Source organism: Moschus berezovskii, chromosome 21 (assembly GCF_049115385.1).
Source record: "Moschus berezovskii isolate FMDL1 chromosome 21, NW_MosBer_1.0, whole genome shotgun sequence".
NCBI lineage: Eukaryota > Metazoa > Chordata > Mammalia > Artiodactyla > Moschidae > Moschus > Moschus berezovskii.
Genome location: NC_142480.1, coordinates 68,232,170 through 68,255,125, shown reverse-complemented (window position 1 = coordinate 68,255,125; position 22,956 = coordinate 68,232,170). Strand labels below are relative to the sequence as shown.

The 22,956-nt window shown below is 41.5% G+C and overlaps 2 protein-coding genes across 6 annotated transcripts in view; one reads left to right on the top strand and one right to left on the bottom strand.

The window, feature by feature from the left end:
• Nucleotides 1-8,475, bottom strand: part of UBE3A (ubiquitin protein ligase E3A) — a 97,117-nt gene extending 88,642 nt beyond the window's left edge. For 3 of the 5 annotated variants that reach the window (XM_055417659.1, XM_055417658.1, XM_055417661.1), the window contains exon 1: nt 8,339-8,475. The gene's annotated coding sequence lies outside the window, so the exon portion shown is untranslated. The remainder of the gene's footprint in view (nt 1-8,338) is intronic. The other 2 variants (XM_055417664.2, XM_055417663.2) reach the window with 2 other exon arrangements.
• Nucleotides 198-21,661, top strand: LOC129550739 (uncharacterized). The gene is made up of 6 exons (XM_088829721.1): nt 198-328; nt 598-688; nt 886-1,063; nt 7,358-7,415; nt 8,213-16,348; nt 21,179-21,661. Exons 1-5 carry the CDS (start codon nt 198-200, stop codon nt 9,183-9,185), a joined length of 1,431 nt encoding a protein of 476 aa, XP_088685847.1. The 3' UTR covers nt 9,186-16,348; nt 21,179-21,661.
• The last annotated feature ends 1,295 nt before the right edge of the window (nt 21,662-22,956 follow it).

Here is a 22,956-nt window from a genome sequence, read left to right as displayed (position 1 = left end):
ACATGTTTAATATGTCTGAGTCCATTTAGGCTGCTTATTTAACAAAATACCATAGACTGGGTGGTGTATAAACAAGAGAAATTTATTTTTCACAGTTCTGGAGCCATGAAGTCCAAATTAAAGCACCGACAGATTTGATATCTGGCGAGAATCAGCTTCCTGCTTCACAGATGATGGTCTTCTGGCTATATTCTCACATGACAGAAAAAGGGAAGGAGCTCTTTGGAGATTTTCAAAGGGCACTAATTCCATCAGAAGGGCTCCATTCTGAAAACCTTATCACCTCCCAAAGGTCCCCACCACCTAATGCCATCACAATGGCAGCAGGGTGAGCAGGTTAGGAGGGGTGTTAGGATTTCAATATATGAATGGGGGGTGGGGGGCGGTACAGAAACACTCTCATAGCCACAGCAAAATGTATAAAAAATTGAATATCAATGAGGCAGCTTCACTTATTAGGAAAGCTTCTCATTTCTAAAGAGCTTTACATTCGGATTATCTTTAACAGCACAGTTTTCCATCACCAACACAGAATACAACACACCTCAGAAAACTAGAAAAGAAAAATTTTATCTAATGATTCTTTGTGTGAAATAGGGTTTATCAATCAGTATACATGTCAAATACAACAGCTGCTCAAAAGACACCTGTTGTTTTTAATTCTCAAAACAAAAACTTATTAGCAAAGGTAAATATTTACTATCCTTATTCATGGCACACCATAAGGTTATCAATATTGACAAATACAAGCCACAATAAATAGAATTCCTAAGAAAAAATACTAAGGTAATAAGCTGGAAATTAACCTGTGTTTCACCCTGTGACCTATTAGCTCTATATAGAAAACACTGCTGAGTGTCTCATCCTTTCCCTTCCGAAAAACAGAATTACGCTTTACATATAAGAGATAAGAAAGTATTTTTCGGAAAGTATGAAGAAATTCCTGTAGTTGTATCTGCAGCGCTAGAGCAATTATCTGAGACGAAAATAAAGAACATCACTTTTAGAAAGGGTGCTAGAGTACAAAGAAGTGACAAAATGCGACACTTGTGCATACAGAATGGTACACACATAATCATTATATTATTCTCCGTACTGTCTGTATGTTTAGTTTGGAAGGAAAAGTCAGGATTTACTCTGCATCACAAATATAAAAATAAATGAGTTAGCATATTGGCTATATCTCACAAGGGCAATTTTTTTTTTTAACTGAAGGATAATTGCTTTACAGTATTGCATTGGTTTCTATCAAACATCAACCCGAATCAGCCATAGGTTGCCCATGCCCCTCCCACTTGAATATCTGTTTTAAAACAGGGTAAAAACTCATCTGCGTGGGAAAAATACATACACCTCCCCCATTCCAGCCCTGTAGGTTGTTACAGAGCCCCGTTTGAGTTCCCCGAGTCACACAGCAAATTCCCACTGGCTATGTACATACGGTAGTAACGTTTCCACCTTACTCTCTCCGCCACACCACCCACCCTTTCCTTCCCCCCGACCCTCAAGCATCAGTAAGCCTGTTCTCAACATCTGTGTCTCCATTGCTGCTCTGCAAATAGGGTCATCAGTTCCGTCTTTCTAGATTCCAAATACACGCATTAGTATACAATAATTGTTTTTCTCTTTCTGACTTATTCACTCTGGCTCTATGTTCATCCACCTCATGAGGACTGACTCAAATGTGTGCCTTTTATGGCTAAGTAATATTCCATTCTATATATGTACCACGGCTTCTTCCATTTATCTGTTGATGGCCATCAAGTTTGTTTCCACATCCTGCTAAGCCACTTCAGTCGTGTCCGACTCTGTGTGAGCCTATAGACGGCAGCCCATCAGGCTCCCCCGTCCCTGGGATTCTCCAGGCAAGAACACTGGAGTGGGTTGCCATTTCCTTCTCCAATGTGTGAAAGTGAAGAGGGAAAGTGAAGTCACTCAGTCATGTCTGACTCATAGCTACTGTAAATAGGGCTGCAATGAACACTGGGTCCCATGTCTTTTTTCAATTTTAGTTTCCGCAGCAGCAGCAGCAGCAGGGTATATGCCTAGTAGTGGGATTGCTGGGTCATATGGTTTTATTCCTCGTTTTTTAAGGAATCTCCACACTGTTCCCCATAGTGGCTGTATCGATTTGCATTCCCACCAACACTGCAAGAGTTTTCTCCACACCCACTGCAGCATTTACTGTTGGTAGATTGTTTGATGATAGCCATTCTGACAGGTCACAAGGGCAATTCTAAGAGTGCCTTCTCACATTCAAGAGGGAGGCTGCTGTCCATGTTCCACAACTACTGAGCCTGCACCCTCCAGAGCCCACACACCGTAACTAGAGAAGCCATACAGCAATGAAGACCCAACACAACCAAACCAGAAACAAAAAAAGAGGGAGGCTGCTGAGGTAGAAGTCTATTAGAAACTTGAAATGGATTACCTGTTCTTTTTGATACAAGCAGACAAAAGTTACCAAATGAAAAATTATGGGTAAAGTATTGGCAGCATCTTCATTCAGCCTCTAGCTACATAATTTGTGTGCAGCACTCCTTTTCTTAAATGTGAAATTTTGAATTACTGAAACTATGTAAAAAGGGCACCTATTAAGAACTAAAAAAGAGCTACAAGCCTACACACCACAAAGAGGTAAAAAAAAGTATCATGTTTTATTTCTGTAACATAAAGGGATCTGTGCTACCTCAACTGATACCAAAGGGTACAGAATACAGAAGATCAACTCCTTGAACACAATGAAAGAAAAGTCACCACAGTATTCTCCACACTGGCTAGCCAAGAGTTTCACTGAAGGGAGAGTTTCATCCTACTTGTCTAAGTGTTTAGAGCTCCTATACCACCACCTTCGAGCTTTATTCGCAGCACAGACGCTGACTTTAATTAATGAAGTCTTACATAGGATTCTCTTCCACAATCCACATATGACAGAAGATTCCAGCTGCTGCTGCTAAGTCACTTCAGTCGTGTCCGACTCTGTGTGACCCCATAGACGGCAGCCCACCAGGCTCCCCCATCCCTGGGATTCTCCAGGCAAATAGATTTCCTAAAACTGAACTTCAGGAATAATCTTATCTAGTAAGATTCTAGTAAGACTGGAATAGGAAACGGCAACCCACTCCAAAATTCTTGCCTGGAAAATTCCATGGACAGAGGAACCTGGCAGGCTTCAGTCCAAAGGGTCGCCGAGAGTGGGACAGAACCATTGAGCAAAGCACAGTAAGATTCTGTCTCCAAATCTTTTTTTTTCCGGTCAACCTTATAATTCACTTGCTATTTATCACATCAACAAGAGAGGTCACAAAAGTAAAGCAAATCACAGAAGTGATTTGACTGTGGACTAACAATACTAACTACTAACTACTAAGGTCTGCTATTTCTAAATATTACCAAATATAATTACCAAATATAAAATATATTACCAAATATAAAATAAATTACCAAATATAAAATAAATTCACTAAATATAAAATATATTTAGTAAATTCACTAAAAATAAATTCACTAAATTCAATAAATGCTAAGTACTTCCTCAAATAATATTTCTATGGAAAGGTTAAAAATTTAAGTTGAGAAACATGAAAATATACCAAGTTTCCAATCACCTGTCCATTACTAATCAACTTGTTTTCTCGGGCAAATCACGAACTCAGTTATAATGTCACTTTGTAGTTATGAATCTACTTTTTCAAGGATGATCTCATTTAAAAATCATAACCCTCAGAAACAAAGCAAGTATCACCTTTACTTGACAGGAGAGCCAAGGCTTTGAATGCTAAATGGCTTGTTCATACCCAGTAGGAAATGAGAGAAGAATGAACCCACGCTCTGACACCAAAGTTAGTGCTTCTTCCTCCACATCAGTGGTTCTTCACGGCTTCCGTTCATAGAACCTGTGGAGACTCTGAAGCACTTAGAATTTCATATATAATTTTAGGATGTTCACAGTCACAAGACTTAGAATCAAGCAGTAATAACTATCAGCTAAATTTCATGTGCAAAATATAGTAGTCAAAAAAAAAAATACTAGCTTTATTTCTTTTTCAAATAGACCTATACTTAATGATCTTCTTTTAACTTCCTAACCATAATGCTATTTACATGTTAAAGATAAGAGATAACTTAGATCAAAGCATTGTAAGTGACATTTCTGAGATTAAATGAAAAGTGAGCAAAGAAATTTATCATGTATTTATTAATAAGTCATCTCATTAAAAATCTGTTTAAATAGAATCTTTAAGTGTTTCAAACATCACACATTTTGAACATAGGATATAGGCTTGTAGATTAACATTACTTCCACTTACTATAATTTTCCTTTATCTCCTACATTAGAAGAAAAAGTTCTATTTCCTCCAGTAACTGCTATGGTCAGAAAAGGCATCTTGTTGAAGGTTGTTTTCTACTAATATCATGTGTGTGTGTGCAGTCATACTGTCGATCCCATGGACTGCAGACAGCCAGGCTCCTCTGTCCACGGAACTTTCCAGGCAAGAATGCTGGAGTGGGTTGCCAATTCCCACTCCAGGACATCTTCCCAACCCCTGTTTCTTGGGTCTCCCGCATTGGCAGGCAGATTCTTTACCACTATGCCACCTGGGCAGTGATATTCTACTAATGGTATGATATTCTACTAATATCATAGAAAACATGTAATTGCAAAAAGGTGGGTGAGAATTCTCAAAGCAAAGTTTAATACTCCTCCCAACAGACAGGACAAAACAGAACCATTGTGTGCAAAATCCTGATCTAGGGGCCAGAGGCTCAAAATGTGCCCTGGCTCTGCCACCTGGTGACTTTAAGAAAATCATTTTAAAGGTCTGCAATTCAATTTCCTCGCGTATAAGACAAGAATAGCCCCATTCAGGCCTACAATGGGCATCCCTGATAGCTCAGTTGGTAAAGAATCTGCCTGCAATGCAGGAGACCCCGGTTCAATTCCTGGGTCAGGAAGATCCCCTGGAGAAGGGACAGGCTACCCACTCCAGTATTCCTGGGTTTCCACTGTGGCTCAGCTGGTAAAGAGTCTGCCTGCAATGCAGGAGACCTGAGTTCGATCCCTGGGTTGGGAAGATCCCCTAGAGAAGGGAAAGGCTACTCACTCCAGTATTCTGGCCTGGAGAACTCCATGGACTGTGTAGCCCATGGGGTCACAAAGAGTCGGATACAACTGAGTGACTTTCACTTTCAGGCCTACAACTCCTATAAATTTATACAGATAACAGAATGACAATCATCTCAGAAAAATACCAGAGTATATACAGGCAACTGCCAAAGTAAGTTCATTTTTTTATACATATATATATATACACACACTCACACACTATGTGCCAGATTGGAGTGGAGGACTGGGACCGAAATATGAAGAACCTAACATGTGACAGACAGTACATAAAAGAAGGAGTGCAGCAATATTCTTTAGAATAAGAGCTGGGAGTAGGAGGCGTTGAGTCCACAGACCTGCCAAAGGATTAGAAGGGCGCTAAGACAATGGAGTTCCGATTGTTTGACAGTCTTTCACAAAACATGGTGTTATGTGGAGGATGTCACTAGGACTGTGCACTTTCAAAAGACAGAGACATAAGTCTTGTCTTTATAGTCCTTACACCTAGCTCAGCTCAGAGTAGTCACAGTAGATGCCTAATAAATGTTAGCTAACTATTTACTGATAGCTAAGTCACCCATACTCTGGTAACACAGTCTCTGGTAAACAGGAGTCCTTGCCCTTAAAGACTGAGTTCAAAACCAGTGAGCAAGAAAAACAAAGTAGAGGATAATATGCTAGAGTCCACTATAGATAAGGTGATTTAAGAACATTTAGAAAAACTGAGTAGGAAGACGTCAAATGATAATACTTCGATGTGCCTATGTGATGGGCATTTCACATACTTTAATCCTCATAACTCTAAAGTTAGTTTCACCACCGCATTCTACAGATGACAAAACTTGCAGCTCAAAATTAAGTCACTTGTCAACTGTCAGACAACTAGGGAAAGCCAAATCAGAAGTAGGATCTAATTCCTAAATTATTTTCACGATACACACCATAAGGTCTTTGGTTTTTATACTTTACCTTTACATTTGTAGGGGAGAGAGAGCACAAACTGCCGAAATCAGCCAAAGCTTTGTTGTCCTGAATCATCATGAAAAGAGCATCTAAGACTTTACCCAAGCATTTTAACTGATAAAAAAAAATCACCTCTGAAAATCTGTCTTCATAAAAATGAGAAAATTAATTTTTTAATAGCTGCATATGTACTTAATGTCATGTTTCTACATTTTGACCTATACAAGTATAGGTCTAAACAATAGGGCAAAACATAACTGAAGAACATGACAAGTAATCATTTAAGAAAACACACTTACTTGTAAGTACCATTTCAAGTGTTTGGGTTGAAAAATTCAGGTTTTGATCGAAAGTTTTGGATTATTCCACTGACTGCATATTGAGAGAAACAATAAATTATTCAAAATATTTAAAGGGAGAGAGGATTGTTTTTGGAGGGGAGAGTGGAGGAGTCATTTAGAAACGATCTATAGTGTGGGGAATAAAACTGACTAAATGTTACATGTCAAAGACACCAGTTAGGTACCCAACAAATCCTGTTAAATGAAGTGGGATGACAAAGTATCTTCCTTTCACTTCTGACTAACTACATAAGTTATTTTTTAAAACATGGAAAAAAAAAAACCTTGCAAATTTAAGAAATATGAAAGAAAAGCTCATAAAACTTGTGAAAAGGAATTACAATATTGTACTTTGTATCTCTGTGTAAAGCTAAAACTCCTCAGTAACCCAGCAATGTCAGAGGATGGTGTACATGCTACTAAGCACATTAATGCTAGTTAGCAAATACTGACACAGTAAAGACTTTCATAGTTTACATTGTAATTCTATAAACAGACATCATTATTTCTTGAAGCCATTTCTTGTTTCTGTTCTGTCATGATTACCAGCTTAACGGGGTTCTGGTCACTCTTAGGGCTTTATCAGCACCATCATTAATATTCATTTCACTAAAAATGTGCTAAGTAGCTCAGATTTACAAGCAGAATCTAATTCTAAAGTTATTTCCACTTCTTTTTATCTTCCTAAATGCTAAACTTCTTCACGTGGTTTACAAAACAATCTTAGGTAAGGGTACTTACTAGTCAAGAGGTGTGAGATAAACACTTCTCATCTTTCTTGTCCAACTCATTTGACATGACTTACTGGGTACTTCAAGTGCATTTCACAGGTAACTTTTTAACAGTTGCACTTCTGAAGTTTAGGTCATTTCAACCTCCCCTATCCGCCCCCCCACCCCACCCCCCGCCAAAAATCTGGAGTAATTTCCTTTTTTCAATATTGCAGACAGTGGAATGATCCGAAATTATGGGTCATACCCGAATTCCCTTCTGACTGATGGAAGGTAACTTTGGACTGTAAATCCCATATGCCATTCGTTTACTTTTCAGCAGCACCCTAACCACTTAATAAATATACCAAACAGGCTTTGTAATTATTTTTTAACATGTCCACAGGATTTTAAAAAAAATTCGGAAACGATTTTCTTTCAAGGATCCCAAGACTAACCAAACAGCGTCCATATTAAAGTAACTTTTAACAATTTTATGGACTAAAACGTCTGTCGCATTAACAGCAAAACCCTCCAACACCATTACGAATCCCCTTTATTTTCACAACGGGAAAAAAAGCGCGGGGGAGGGGGGCGGGGCGGCGCGGGGAACTTCCAGGTTTGCATTTAATGTCTCCAGCAATCCCAGTAGCTCAGATTTAATCTGAGAATCGCGAAGAGTTCTGTGGACACAATCCTTGGGCTTGATTTACCACTTCATTCGCCCTCCCTCCCCAAGAGTCCACCCCCAAAAAGACCCCAACCCGCCAAAGCACACGTCTAAACATTTCTTCACCCGTAAGGCCCAAACCCCGAAAACGGCGAGAATCAGAGCTCCCCTAGGGCGGAGAAGGCCAGCCGGCCTGTAGTCCGGGGCCTGGGCCGGCGGGGCGAGCCCGCTCGGAGGAGGGCCACCTAAAGACTGCCCGCACGCCCCGCCCCGGGCCCGCTCGCGTCTTCTCGGGCGACGAAACCCTCCCTCCGGCGGCGCCCAGCCAGCGCTGACAGTCACGGCGGCCGCCGCGGCGGGCAGAGGCCTAGTCCTGGCACCGGCCTCTCCAGACCGCGCGCCCCGCGCACCCGCCCCGCAGGCGGCGGGCGTCCCTGCCCTCGCCGGGGCCGGCCCCGCAGGGCACTCGGGCGGCCGCCGGGACAAAGGGGGCGCCGCCGGCCCGGGCCCGTCCTCCCCGGCGCAGTCCGTCCTCGGCCGCACTGACCTGTCGGCGCCCCCGCGCCTGGGCCGCGGCCCCCGCAGCAGCGGCCGCCTCGCCGTTCGTCGTCGCCCTCGCCCGCCGCCTCCGCCCGCCACCGCCTCGTTCCCTGTCACTGCCGCCACCGCCGGCGCTCATGCGGGACCCGCGCTTCGTTCTCCGGAGTCCGAGACCGGGAGAGGGGGCGCAGCGGCCGCAGGAAGCCCCGCGCCCGTCGCCCCGCCGCTCCGCTGCTGCCCGTCCGCGCCGGGGGTCACAGGGCCCGCCTGCGGGGCTCGGAGCGAGCGCCGATGGGCCCGCCTGTAGGGCTCGGAGGAGCCGAGGGAGGCGCCGCCGCCCGCGGGCTCGGCGCCCGTCGGCAGAAGCGAAGCGCAAGTCGGCGCGGCGGCGGATGGCGAGGGCCCGAGCCGGCGGAGGGCTACGCAGAGGCGGGGTGCGCGAGCGAGCGGAGGGCGCTGTGTCGATGCTCCCGCGAAGGCGAGTCGGGCTCTATCGTCTCCTGCAGTCACCCCGAGCCGAGCGCCACCATCTTGGAAAAAACGCGGATCTCGCGGCCGCGGCGCAAGCCGGGAGGACTAGCTGGGCGGGCCGAGTATCCCGGCAGGCAGCGCGCACCGCCCGGCGCGGCGAGGGCTCCCGGCCTGGACGCAGTGGCGCGGGGCGGGGCCAGGGCGTGCGCGGGAGGGCGCTGCGCTCCGCTCCGCCCCAATCGTCGGCTCCGCCCCCATCCTGCTTGCCGTCGTCGCAGCGCAAAGGCGGCTGGGAAAGGGAAGTGGTTCGCTGGCTGTTCCTCGCAGTCCCACCACGGCCGGTCGCCATCTTTGTACCGAGGAGAGGGTTCAGTTCCTCTTAAGCCCCTGCGATCTGTTCCCTGACAGAAAGCAGGCGGTACACTTGGGACATTCCCTGGAGCCCTGCGGAGTGTTGGCGAGCCCCGTGGGCTATCTAACCAGGGAACGGGCCTAAAGTTGGACGTTCCCGATTTTATTGGGAAATCGCTTCCGAGATTTCGCCAAGTGGTTTTGGTAGCTGCCAACCTCGCAGTGGGACAGAGCCCTTCATATTCTAGGTCGCCGACCCCGACCCCTTTGTGCTCTGAGCTGCTTTTGTAAACATTGCAGTAGTAGGCCGAGAGTGCGGACCAGCTTTCTTTCAAGGGACCAAGGTCATCTGCTTAGGACTTTTGCCTGCAAACGGTGTGTCACTAGTTTACGGGAAGGTAAAAGCCTGTCTCTTGCAATTTTGACATTCCGTAGTTTGTCGATAAAGAGAAAGTTGCCCCTTGATTGACCCCAGCTGGATACAGGCTAATTCTGATTTGTTTGACTGAATCCATGTAAAGCCGTGCGTCTTGATTTAGGGCTCTGAAACAGTTACGACCAAAGCTATAATGGGGTCACTAACAATTCAGTCTTAAGGTTTGCAGCTTTTGCTAGGTCCGTAAAATACTGTATGACATCCTTTTCATTTAGTATTCAAACTTTGTATATCAATAGCCATACATACTACTAAATTTAACTGTCATTCTTAGACCATCTGTTTTATATAGTCATATATACGTGTATACACACACACACACACACACTGCTTCCCAACAACAACAACAAAAAATAGTCGAATTTTAAATTATTAAAGGATAATTCACCAGGGAAGTCCATTCTGAAACAACTAATGATAAATAACAGTGTTAAGTCATGTCCAATTTTAACTTCGTCCCTTATTCTTTTTTCATTCCATTACAGATTCGAATTTGGAAACTTTCAGTTATGTTTTATGGGCGAAACTAGTTAAAATTAGTGTCAAGGATTGATCTTTGCATGTTATCAAAATAGGCAAATGAAAAATTTTAAAGATGTTATTAAAATGTTACTGCAATATCTAGCATGTGAAGATTCTTTTAGCAATTCTATTTCCTGTTGCTGCTGCCAAATCACTTCAGTCGTGTCCGACTCTGTGTGACCCCATAGACAGAAGCCCACCAGGTATGTTAAGTGAAAATTAAATAAATGAAATGTAATTTTAAAAATAATAAGTATATCAAACATGGCAGAAAACCCTGAGTTCCAAGAAAATTAAAGACAAGAGAAACCTGCTCTTAAATGTCTTAAATGCTGATTCTTTACTAAGATCAGAAAGGATCCCAATTCCTCCTTGGAATCTGGAGAAATGTAGCCCTTTTAGCTTGTTAATATTAATTAGGCATTCTTACCTGTGTCAGACTTATTTCAAAAACCCACTGTGTTCTTTGCCTTGTTCCTTTTCAAATTTCAAAAATTTTGCTGGTAGAAATTAGCAGCATGAACTTTGTCAGGAATCCTTAGAATCCTAATAGTGTTCCATCTCCATATATATCAGTTTTTATGAACAAATTTTTTCCCAAGTCAGACCCATATTTTCCTTCAGGTATGTTGTCCCAGGAAAACAACTTATTACCTACCAAGTTAAGTAATAAATTCGTTTGACTATTCTATGCAAAATGAGACCCAGTAGTTTCTAAGTTTCCCGTTTCAGTGTAAAGTTAAAGGAGCAGTTTAATTTTTTTTCACATAGCTCATTAATTCCTTTAACAAATTTTGAACTTCTGCTGTTTACCAAGATCTGTGCCAGGCTTTTGAAAACAATAAAAGATCAACAATCCCTATCCTTGCCCTCAAGAACTCACAGTCCAAGAAGAAATCACACCAGTAAAATGACATTTTTTTCAGAATAACCCAACAGTTTTTATGAAACAGTTTGCTCTAGATTGCTGATAAAGTTGTTTGTTTGTTTTTAGTGGCTGTTTTGGTGCTCAGAATTTGTTTTTGATGTGAGTTACAACAGATGAATCAAAATGCATAGACAATTTTTCATTCCCTAGCATGACTCTGGGATCAGGAGGAAGCTGAATGAATGGAACAAAAAATAGTCAGATACAGTGGGATGAACGTTACTGTTGCTCTATTTCGGTTACATAAAAATGTTACACACACAACTGTAGAAAAAGACTAGGCTTTCAGTATATGAGTAGCTCTCCATATTTAAGAAACACTGTTGTAGCAAAATTCTGTGAAGACCGTTGCCTGACAGGACAAGTGCTCAGCAAATTGTAGTGCTTAGTACTAGCAGTAGTGATCATTTATCATTATAGACTCCAGGCATAAACTCCTACATGCCTACAGATTACCCAAATTTGCACTCCCCTTAATCTTCTGTCTTAAATCATGAGCCATCCTTCTTCCTTTCTAGAGCTAATGTATATGGGAGTTATGTGCATCTCAAGACTTAATCCCTCTCCTGTTAATTCCTTCTCCTATTCATTAATTCTCCTCTTAACTTCGTTTTGGAAGAGCTATCAGATTGCCGTTTGCTTCCAAGTTCCTCTTCAACTATTGAAATGTAGTATTTGCTCCCATTTTACTATATATATTGCCTGTATTTATGTCAATAATGGCATAATGACCAAATTTAAAAGTTACTTTTCAATTTTCATGGTATCTGACCTCTTTGCAGCCTTCCACATTGCTAATCTACTGGAAACTGCTCCCTTGATTCCATCATGCTGAGATCTCCATTCTTTTCTCCCGTGTCTTAGATCACTCCTCCTCAAATCTACTTTACAGAATGCTAGTCTTCTCTGCTTTTGATACTCTTGACCCACCATTTTTACACAGTTACTCACAAAACTGTTTTTGTATATTCTGTGTGCGTGCATGAGTGCTTGCTCAGTTGTGTCCAACTTTGTGCAACCCCATGGACTCGCCCACCAGACTCCTCTGTCCATCGAATTCTCCAGGCAGGAATACTGCAGTGGGTTGCCTTTCCTTTCTCCAGGGATCTTCCTGACCCAGGGATCAAACCCAGGTCTTCTGCATTGCAGGCAGATTCTTGACTGAACGAGCCACCAGGGATCACTTATGTAAGTCAGAAATCTGAGTCTGAATCTTGGACACTGACCTCACTCAGAAACTTCAGACATGTATCTTCAACCGCTTATTGGAAATTTGTACTGAATGTCCTACATTCATCTCAAATTCATTCACGTCTGAAATCAAACTGCTGACCGTGCCCCATTTTCCGTCTTTCATTGAGATGTGGATAATTGTAAAGAAAAGAGGGTTTTGGACGAATAAGCAGGAATTGGTTTTTTAAAATGTTACATTTGAGATGCCTGTATGTCTGCAGTACAGAGTGATTGCTAGTTGGCCCTTAAAGTGCACTCTCCTCTTCATCCTTGTTAGTAGAACACCTGGCCAAATCCATTGTTTCCTATAATAAACTCTCTAGGTGTAGTCGTGCCACTCTTCTGGCTAGTGGGATGTGAGCAGAAATGATGTGAGCAACTTCGAGATCGTACTGTAAAAGAAATGAGATGCTCCTTTCTCTCTGTCCACTTCTGATGGTTGGAGTGTGGTAGGGTTGTGAGCTCGAGCAATAGGATGGGCCCCAAGGATTTTCTGAGTCACAGCTTGTATACCAGTGTGAACTTTGGTGTGAGACAGTTCCTAACCCTGTAATAAGCCATGGTTATTCTAGATACCTTTCACTGCAGCTGACTTTGTATCCTTATATCCAAATGAAGAAATCAAGGAAGCAGCTGAACGTAGGCTTCTTTAGTTCAGTTCAGTTCAGTCGCTCAGTCGTGTCCGACTCTCCGTGACCCCATGAATCACAGCAGGCCAGGCCTCCCTGTCCATCACCAACTCCCGGAGTTCACTCAAACTCATGTCCACAGAGTCAGTGATGCCATCCAGCCATCTCATTCTCCGTCGTCCCCTTCTCCTCCCGCCCCCAAGCTTTCCCAGCATCAGAGTCTTTTCCAGTGAGTCAACTCGTCGCATGAGGTGGCCAAAGTATTGCAGTTTCAGCTTTAGCACCAGTCCTTCCAATGAACACCCAGGATTGATCTCCCTTAGAATGGACTGGTTGGATCTTCTTGCGGTTCAAGGGACTCTCAAGAGTCTTCTCCAATACCACAGTTCAAAAGCATCAATTCTTCTGCGATCAGCTTTCTTCACAGTCCAACTCTCACATCCATACATGACCACGGGAAAAACCATAGCCTTGACTAGACGGACCTTTGTTGGCAAAGTAATGTCTCTCCTTTTTAATATATTATCAAGGTTGGTCATAACTTTCCTTCCAAGAAGTAAGCGTCTTTTAATTTCATGGCTGCAATCAGCATCTGCAGTGATTTTGGAGCCCAAAAAATAAAGTCTGACACTGTTTCCACTGTTTTTCCATCTATTTCCCATGAAGTGATGGGACCAGATGCCATGATCTTTGTTTTCTGAATGTTGAGCTTCAAGCCAACCTTTTCACTCTCCTCTTTCACTTTCATCAAGAGGCTTTTGAGTTCCTCTTCACTTTCCGCCATGAGGGTAGTGTCATCTGCATATCTGAGGTTATTGATATTTCTCCCAGCAATCTTGATTCCAGCTTGTGCATCTTCCAGCCCAGCGTTCCTTATGATGTACTCTGCATATAAGTTAAATAAGCAAGATGACAATATCCAGCCTTGACGCACTCCTTTTCCTATTTGGAACCAGTCTGTTGTTCCATGTCCAGTTCTGACTGTTGCTTCCTGACCTGCATAGAGGTTTCTCAAGAGGCAGGTCAGGTGGTCTGGTATTCCCATCTCTCAGAATTTTCCACAGTTAATTGTGATCCACACAGTCAAAGGCTTTGGCATAGTCAATGAAGCAGAAATAGATGCTCTTCTGGAACTCTCTTTCTTTAGTTAGGGTTGAATGAAACCAAATCATCCTACATTCCTTGACTTGATTGATGACTCCACCATCTGTGGTAGTCCCCAATCATAATATTAGTAATCCTAGACTTTCTCTTCCTCACTTTGCAGGCAATTAGGAGGCAAAGTTATATGTGCCTTAACGTATTGTTTTTAGAATTAGGTAGCATAGCAAAGTGATTAAGAGCATAGGCTCAGAATTTATTAGCAACTGCAAAAATGCTGACTAAAATCATAAACTCCTCTCTGATTTGGACCTCTCACCTGTAAGATGGGGTTGTCATGAGAATTAAATGTTAATATACATAAAAGCACCTAGAATGAGTGGGTACATAATATAAGCTCAGTAAAGGTGAGCTTTTTATTATCCCATGGAAATCCCAGTACTGCCACTTACCAGATATAAAGACTTTAATTAAATATTCAATTAATCTCTCTGTTTCCTTATCAGTGAAGTAGGAAAAATGATAGTAGCCTCATCAGGCTACTGTGGAGAGTGAACAGGGACTGTACATGTGAAGTGTTTAGTGCCTAGCATATGGGAAGTGCTCAGTAAATGGTTAGAGAAGGCAATGGCAAGCCACTCCAGTACTCTTGCCTAGAAAATCCCATGGATGGAGGAGCCTGGTAGGCTGCAGTCCGTGGGGTCGCTAAGGGTCGGACACGACTGAGCGACTTCACTTTCACTTTTCACTTTCACACATTGGAGAAGGAAATGGCAACCCACTCCAGTGTTCTTACCTGGAGAATCCCAGGGACGGGGGAGCCTGGTGGGCTTCTGTCTGTGGGGTCACACAGAGTCGGACACGACTGACGTGACTTAGCAGCAGTAGCAGCAGTAAATGGTAGTAGTCACTATTATTGTTATTCATTATTCATTCAGTAATAATATCATTATTATTATAACATCCATTTCCTTACACTGCTGCTACCATAATTTAGACCCTTAGTGTTTCTTACTTGAACCAGAATACAAGCTTCAGATGGGTTAGAAGGGCAGGGACATACTATCTTATTACTATTGTAGCCCCAACACAATGCTGATACAGTACTTTCCTGGATGGGAAAAAAGCTCCTCATCGTGGAATATTTTTTTTAACTTTTATTTTATAATGAAATATAGCCAGTTAGCTATACATATCACACAATGTGTGGTAGTTTCAGATGGACAGCAAAGGGGCTAAGCCATACATATACATGTAGATGGAATGTTTTTTAAAGAAACGTGAATCTTACTGCTCCCTTGCTTGAATATATCAGTGGCTCTTCATAGCCTTCTGGAAAGTGTTCAAACTCTAAGAACAAGGCCTACTGGAGATGGGGCCTGCCTCCTAGCCCTATTTCCTTCCACTCCCCTCATAGATACTTTCTGAAGTGATACAAACTCAAGAGTCGTTTGGAACCCTTTTGCCTGCAGTTTGTTCTTGTAGACAAGTCCAAACACCTTCTCTGAGAAGCCTCTCTAACCTTTTCAGGTGGGATTGTTACTCACACTAGTTCTTCCTCTCATGTCACTTTTCACATTTGTGCTGTGCTTACAGTTCTGTCTCCACTCAACTTCCTTGAGAGAGGAGAGTGCCTTTGGCTTCCTTTTTGTTCCCAGTGTGTATCTCAGTAGCTGAAACTTGGCACGTCCTCAAAAAGTGTTTGAATGAATGAGCTATTATATGGTAAAGTAGTGTATCTTTGCATATTTTACTTTTCAGTTGTATTAAGCAGAGATACAAGGTGCAGAGCTGTCCTGTACAATTTAGTAGGGACGGAAAAATCAGGCAAATAAATTTATTTTAAGATGTTTTAACTTGTGAACTCCAGCAACTAAGTAAGCAACAATATATGTCTTTAAACTTTCAGGACCTTAGTATTATGTATAAAAACAAGATAGTGAACAAGATAACCTACAAAATTCTTTTTTAAATTTATCTGACGGTGTCAGGTCTTACTTTTGGCTCTCAACTCTTCCATCTTTAGTTGCTGCATGCAGGGTCTCTGTGGCAGCCACGTGCATTCCTTGACCAGGGCAGCCTGCACTGGGAGCTCAGACTCCCAGCCACTGGACAACCATGGACATTCCAACTTACACAGTTCTCTGTATCTGTAACTTATTCAACCACTAATTTTCCCTAACTACAGATATATCTAAGACTACTTAAGAAGTCATTCAAACAAGAACCTGGAAGTCATTAAATTATGCTTTGACTGTGGTCATTTCAGTCTTTCTGCCTGCCTCACCCAACTGGAGAGTAAATGGAAAAGAGGAGTTTGATTGAATGGTGATTGCTGCATTCACGGTGAATTCATATCTCTAATAGCATTTTTAAGATATACTGATTTCTTACAGGAACTCTAATAATTTTTTATATCAAAGGAAAACACTGGTTAAATAAAATCTTTGTTATTAAAAATAGTGCAGACAACTGTACTTACTGGTTTGGGGGGGAACCTCAACTAAAAATGTCTAGCAAGGTAAGAATCATGAATATAGTTTGCAATTGATAAGCAATATTTTTGTATTGCTTGACGCTAACAACAGAATACAAAATTACCAAAATGATAAAAATTTACTATTGGTTTTTTTTTTCGGTATTGCTTGAAACAAAACTTGCCTTCTTTTTGTTGTTCTTAGCTTTGTTTTGTGACAGTAAACCATCCTTATAAGAAGACAAAGTTTATATAAGATAGTGTAAATATTATTCATGACATGAAATATTTTATATTGCTTCTTTTTTATTAGATTGGTGCAAACATAATTGCAGTTTCACACTGTAAATTATTGTAAATAGGCTCAAATGCATCTTTATTATAATAATCAAAATAGGAACCATTATAATGAGGAACCATTACAAACACACTTTTGCCAACAAGAAATAAGCTTATTCCTGTATCACAAACATCCATGCTTTGAGAGTCAACAAACTCTTGGAAAGCATTTTCTGCCTTCTGCTGGTTGTGGAAGCATTTTCCCTGCCAAAAGTTGTCAAGATGCTTGAAGAACTAGTCAGAGAGAGGTCAGGTGTATATAGAGGTTGAGGCAAAACGTCATAGCCTGATTCATTCAAAGTTTGAAATGTTGGTTGTGTGACATGCAGTTGGGCGTTGGGCGTGCAGAATTGGGCCTTTTCTGTTGACCAGTGCTGGCTGCAGTCATTGCAGTTTACCATGCACCTTATTAATTTTCTGAGTGTTCTTGACAGACCTAATGGTTTAGCCAGGATTCAGAAAGATGTGGTTGATTAGACCACCAGCAGACCACCAAGCAGTGACCATGACCATTTTGGGTGCAAAAAACCCACATTTTTTTGGCATTAGAAAGTGCTTTGGAGCATCTTCTCACTCCAGCTACTGAGCTGGTCATCACTGATTGTCATATAAAATCCACTTTCATCGCACATCACAATCCAATTGAGAAACTCTCGTTGCATAGACTAAGAGAGGACAACACTTCAAAAGGATGGCTTTTTTTGATTTGCAGTCAGCTCATGAGACACCAATTTATCAAGCTTTTTCACCTTTTCAATTTGCTTCAAATGCCGAATGACCTTAGAATGGTTGACATTGAGTTCTTCGGCAACTTCTCTTGTAGTTAGTTGTAAGAGGATCAGCTTTGATGATCCTCTCAACTGGTTGTTGTCAACTTCTGATGGCAGACCGCTGTGTTCCTCATCTTCGAGGGCCTTATCTACTTTGCAAAACTTCTTGAACCACCACTGTACTGTATATTCGTTAGCAGTTCCTGGGCCAAATGTGTTGTTGATGTTGCAAATTGTTTCTGCTGCTTTACAACTCATTTTGAACTCGGATAAGAAAATCGCTCAAATTTGCTTTTTGTCTAACAACATTTCCCAAGTCTAAAATACATATATAATACACAACAAGTAATAAGTCATCAGCAAAAAAAGCATTAAGCAAGAAATGTGCATTTAAATTATCTAAGTATAATCATATTATTTAAGATTGTATTCCAATATCAAACAGCAAAGTTCAACAGAGCATAACTGCAATTACTTTTGCACCAACCTAATAATTCCTGCTAAGCATGATGGAAAAACAGTGGAAACAGTGTCAGACTTTGTTTTTTTGGGCTCCAAAATCACTGCAGATGCTGATTGCAGCCATGAAATTAAAAGACGCTTGCTCCTTGGAAGGAAAGTTATGACCAACCTTGATAGTATATTAAAAAGCAGAGACATTACTTTGCCGACCAAGGTCCGTCTAGTCAAGGCAATGGTTTTTCCCGTGGTCATGTATGGATGTGAGAGTTGGACTGTGAAGAAAGCTGATCGCCGAAGAATCGATGCTTTTGAACTGTGGTGTTGGAGAAGACTCTTGAGAGTCCCTTATACTGCAAGGAGATCCAACCAGTCCATTCTAAAGGAGATCAATCCTGGATGTTCATTGGAGGGACTGATGCTAAAGCTGAAACTCCAATACTTTGGCCACCTCATGAGACGAGTTGACTCACTGGAAAAGACTCTGATGCTGGGAAAGGTTGGGGGCGGGAGGAGAAGGGGACGACGGAGAATGAGATGGCTGGATGGCATCACCGACTCTGTGGACATGAGTTTGAGTGTACTCCGGGAGTTGGTGATGGACAGGGAGGCCTGGCGTGCTGTGATTCATGGGGTCGCGGAGAGTCGGACACGACTGAGCGACTGAACTGAACTGAACTGAAGCATGATACTGATTGCAACTGTTATTTCAGTACTTAATGCAAAGTTGCTGAAATGGATTTGTTTCCACAGATTTCATTTGTGCACCCATTAAATGCTGGTTTCTTAAATCATAATTCTGACAACAATCTTTGATACTATACATTTCATGGATTAGGAAATTGAACTTAAAATAAGTAACATGTTGATGTTCCACGCCTAAAACCTCATAGAGCTAGGGTGTAAATCCAGCTGTGTGTGTGTGTGTAAATCCAGCTGTGTGTGTGTGTAAATCCAGCAATGTGTGTGTGTGTGTGTGTGCTTTCCCAGAAGAATTCCGAAAATGTTTCATTGAAATGTTTTCTCAATTTTCCAGTCATCCCTTTTTATTCATTGCCTCCTAAAAGTGTTGTAAGAAGAGTATTCTTAAATTGTTACCTGAAGAGAAAGCTCCTTGTCCCTCCCTTTCCGTACTGCTCACCTCAAACAAGGCCTCAGCCGGCCTGCTCTGCCTGTTCCCTTGCAGTACTCAGTCCTGGTTGTGTGACTTGGGGCCAGTTGCTTATATTCTTTAAACTTCAAGTTTTCACATATAAAACTGGTGATATTGTAATGATTTAAGATACAGTGTGTTCTTCAGGACTTGGCTCAGTGCCTCATGCTTGTGCTAGGTCGCTTCAGTTGTGTCCAACTCTGTGCGGTCCTACGGACTATGGCCTGCCGGGTTCCTCTGTCCAAGGGATTATCCAGGCAAGAATACTGGAGTTGCCATGTCCTCCTCCAGGGGTTCTTCCCAACCCCAGGAGCAATTCCACATCTCCTGTCTTGTCAGGCAGGTTCTTTACCACTAGCACCACCTGGGGTAGCTCAGTGCCTAACACAATATAGTGAAAGTGAAAGTCGCTCAGTCGTGTCCGACTCTTTGCGACCCCATAGACTATACAGTCCATGGAATTCTCCTAGCCAGAATACTGGAGTGGGTAGCCTTTCCCTTCTCCAGGGGATCTTCCCAATCCAGGGATCGAACCCAGGTCTCCTGCATCGCAGGCAGATTCTTTACCAGCTGAGCCACAAGGAAAACCCAACACAATATAAATGCTCAATAAATGCTTATGAGTGAGTGGGTGAATGGATGAAACTGTTATAACTTGGGATTCCCCCAGAAACAGATCTTGACGAAATGCTTTGGGTACAAGTAGTGTCTTTGGGAACTGATTCCCAAAAAACAGTAGGGAAATAAGTAATTTAGGGGAGGGAGACAATGAATAAAGTTGGTAAACCTACTATCAATCGAGCATCCAGTATGGGCAACTAGCAAGTATATATTATAATTAATAAGTTAGTTGAGTGGTCATATTTTGAAAATTAGACATTTCAGTATTTTACCCACTAGTTTCAGCATCATTGCCTGAATGAATTTTACACTGATGGCTGTACAATCATAATTTTTCCTCCATTCCTTCTATGTATATTAGATGTTTTCTTCAGTAAAGAAGATCTTGTCCTCCTAACCACCACTTTTGTTTAGTATTAATGTGGAGTCATAGCTTCTCTTTTTATTCCATATGGCATAATACATTACATCATTATTCTTTGTGGTGCTCAGATTGTCCTAGATTTGGCCAGTCCAGACCCCTGAAGCCAATTGTGTATACTTTTGGCATGTCCTTATCAGTCTGACCATATCTTTGATTTTGGTTCAATGGGTCACTTTTTCTGTCCCAGACCTGGACTCAGTCATTTCTCAGAAACCTGGTTCCTGTTAATAAAGTGGGCACTAGTCACTGCATCTCACTTGTCACTTGTCATTCTTCATTTCACTTGTCAATGGCACTTGTCAATGCCTATGCTTATGGAATATATATATATATGCATAATGATATTTCATATTCAGTAATGCTGAGCTCTTTCACATCTTCTCTCGTTCTGTACTTATTTCTCTTCTTCCACAATGAGACCCCAATATATTTATCACATTCTCTATCCTACAGTACACACAAATGACCAATACCACTATCAACAAGCGTACCAAGTTCCAGATTTCTTTGCAATTCTTTCAGTCCTTAAACTAAATTTCCATAAGGATGTTCAGAGTGTTATGTTCAGAAGTTTCTTGAATTCTTATTAGTGATACATAGTTTTTTTGTTTGTTTGTTTCTGTCTGTAGGAACTTTAGGGCTTGATTCTTTCATCTACATTAGTTTTAAATATATAAAACATTTTAAAGTTTCAAATATCAAAGCTACATAAAAGACATACTTGGAGATGTTTCACTCTAATTCCCATCCCTTCAGCCCCATTCCCAACCACTCTCTGTAAGCAGCCACTTTTATTTTTTTAAGTGTATATTTCCTGAGTTTCCTTTTATAGAAATAAAGCAACAACACATATATTTATATGTATATGTAATATATATATATATGTATGTCCTTATTATTGTTCCTTGTTTCTTTGTACTTACTATTTCTTTAGGTATTTAAGAAATATGAATTATGATAGCAAGGCTATCAAACTAATCAGTCCTAAAGGGAATCAACCCTGAATATTCATTGGAAGGACTGATGCTGAAGCTGAAACTGCAATACTTTGGCCTCCTAATGCAAGGAACTAACTCATTAGAAAAGATCCTGATACTGGGAAAGATTGAAGGCAGGAGGAGAAGGGGACAACAGAGGATGAGATGATTGGATAGCATCATTGACTCAATGGACATGAGTTGGAGCAAGCTCCAGGAGATGGTGAAGGACAGGGAAGCATGGTGTGCTGCAGTCCAGGGGATGCAGAGTCAGACAAGACTGAGCATCTGAATGACAACGACAACAACAAAATTATGGTAGAGAAAAGTTTACAGTGATACTATGTATAATCTCTTTAGGATCCTTTATTGAGATTTCTGCTGTTTGATTCATCAGCTGTGCAGTATCCTTTGAATTCTACCTATTGTCTATATTACAATAAATGAGCATATTCTACTTTCCCTCTTCCTTTTCTCTTCCTTCTCTTCTTATTCTAAAAATGGTGTTAGTTCTACTTTGTAATAATATATTTTTACATACTTTTCTTACATCTAGTCAGTTTTAGGGTTAGAGCTATAATTAAATGCATTGAATCTTATAATGAGTCTTTTTACTGATGTTTCCTCAATTATATCTTGGTTTAGTAAAGGTTGTCCTTTAGTAAACCCCTCAAGAAAAGATAGGGCATACAGTATTCCCTGAATTTGCTCATGTTTAAAACTTTTCCTATAGCTTTATGTTGAAAGGACAACTTGATAGGCTCTAAAAAAGTTCCTTGGTTCACATTTTATCACTTTTTTAATTTTAAACTTTATTTAGGCTGTTTATTTATGTGGCTGTGCCTGGTCTTAGTTGCAGAACAGGGGATCCTTGATGCGGCAGGTGGGATCCAGTTCCCTGAACAGGGCAGGAACCTGGGCCCCCTGCGCTGAGAGCATATAGCCTTAGCCACTGAGCCACCAGGGACGTCCCCACATTTTTTCTGTGATCTTCATGTATGTGTCACTCCATTCTTTACTTTTGTTGCCTTAGAGAAATCTCATGACAGCTGGATTTTCTGTCCTTTGTAAGAAACTTTAACTTTTAGCATGCAGTCCAGATTTTTCTTTATTTTTAATGTCTAAAAGTTTTACTAAGATAGGATTTGGAGATGACCAGTTTTCCAAGCTCAGCACAGTGAGGTCCTTTTCAACATACAGATTCCGATCTTCTTTTATTTCCATATTATCTTTATGAAATACAGTCAGAAGACCAGTTAGGACTGGCATGAATTCATCCCAACAGTGGAAGTGATACATACATCCATAATCAGTCTGAAGCAGATCTAAACATCACAAATAAACTGAAAGAACATCTGTCTCTCGTTCATATGTTATTCACCACTGTTGCACTGTCCCTGCTCCGTTAGCTCACACCTTTGACCTGGTGGAGTGTTCCGTATGACCAGCTAACAAGGAGGAAAAAGATCTGAACTTGATTCACAATGGGTCACCTTGTGATGTTCATGTGATGAGAAAATGAAAACCAGTTTTGTAGGGTAGGGTAGAGCCTCTCAATGGGTAGAGCTTTGAATGGTACATCATCCATTTTTCATGGAGAGAGAAAGTATAGATACACATGGACTCATGAGCAATAGCAAATAGCTGATGGGTCAGGAGGTACAGACAAAATTGTTCTAGATGGCAAGAGACTAAGAGCATTCCCTGAAGATCATGATTAAGACAAGGATTTTCA

What these genes read in the sequence shown, in the direction of transcription:
- LOC129550739 (XM_088829721.1), top strand. Translation starts at nt 198, where the DNA reads ATGACAGAAAAAGGGAAGGAGCTCTTTGGAGATTTTCAAAGGGCACTA. An exon ending in GCCATCACAATGGCAGCAGG is followed by an intron (nt 329 to 597) that starts GTGAGCAGGTTA and finishes TGTGTGAAATAG; the next exon opens with GGTTTATCAATCAGTATACA. An exon ending in ACACTTGTGCATACAGAATG is followed by an intron (nt 1,064 to 7,357) that starts GTACACACATAA and finishes TCAATATTGCAG; the next exon opens with ACAGTGGAATGATCCGAAAT.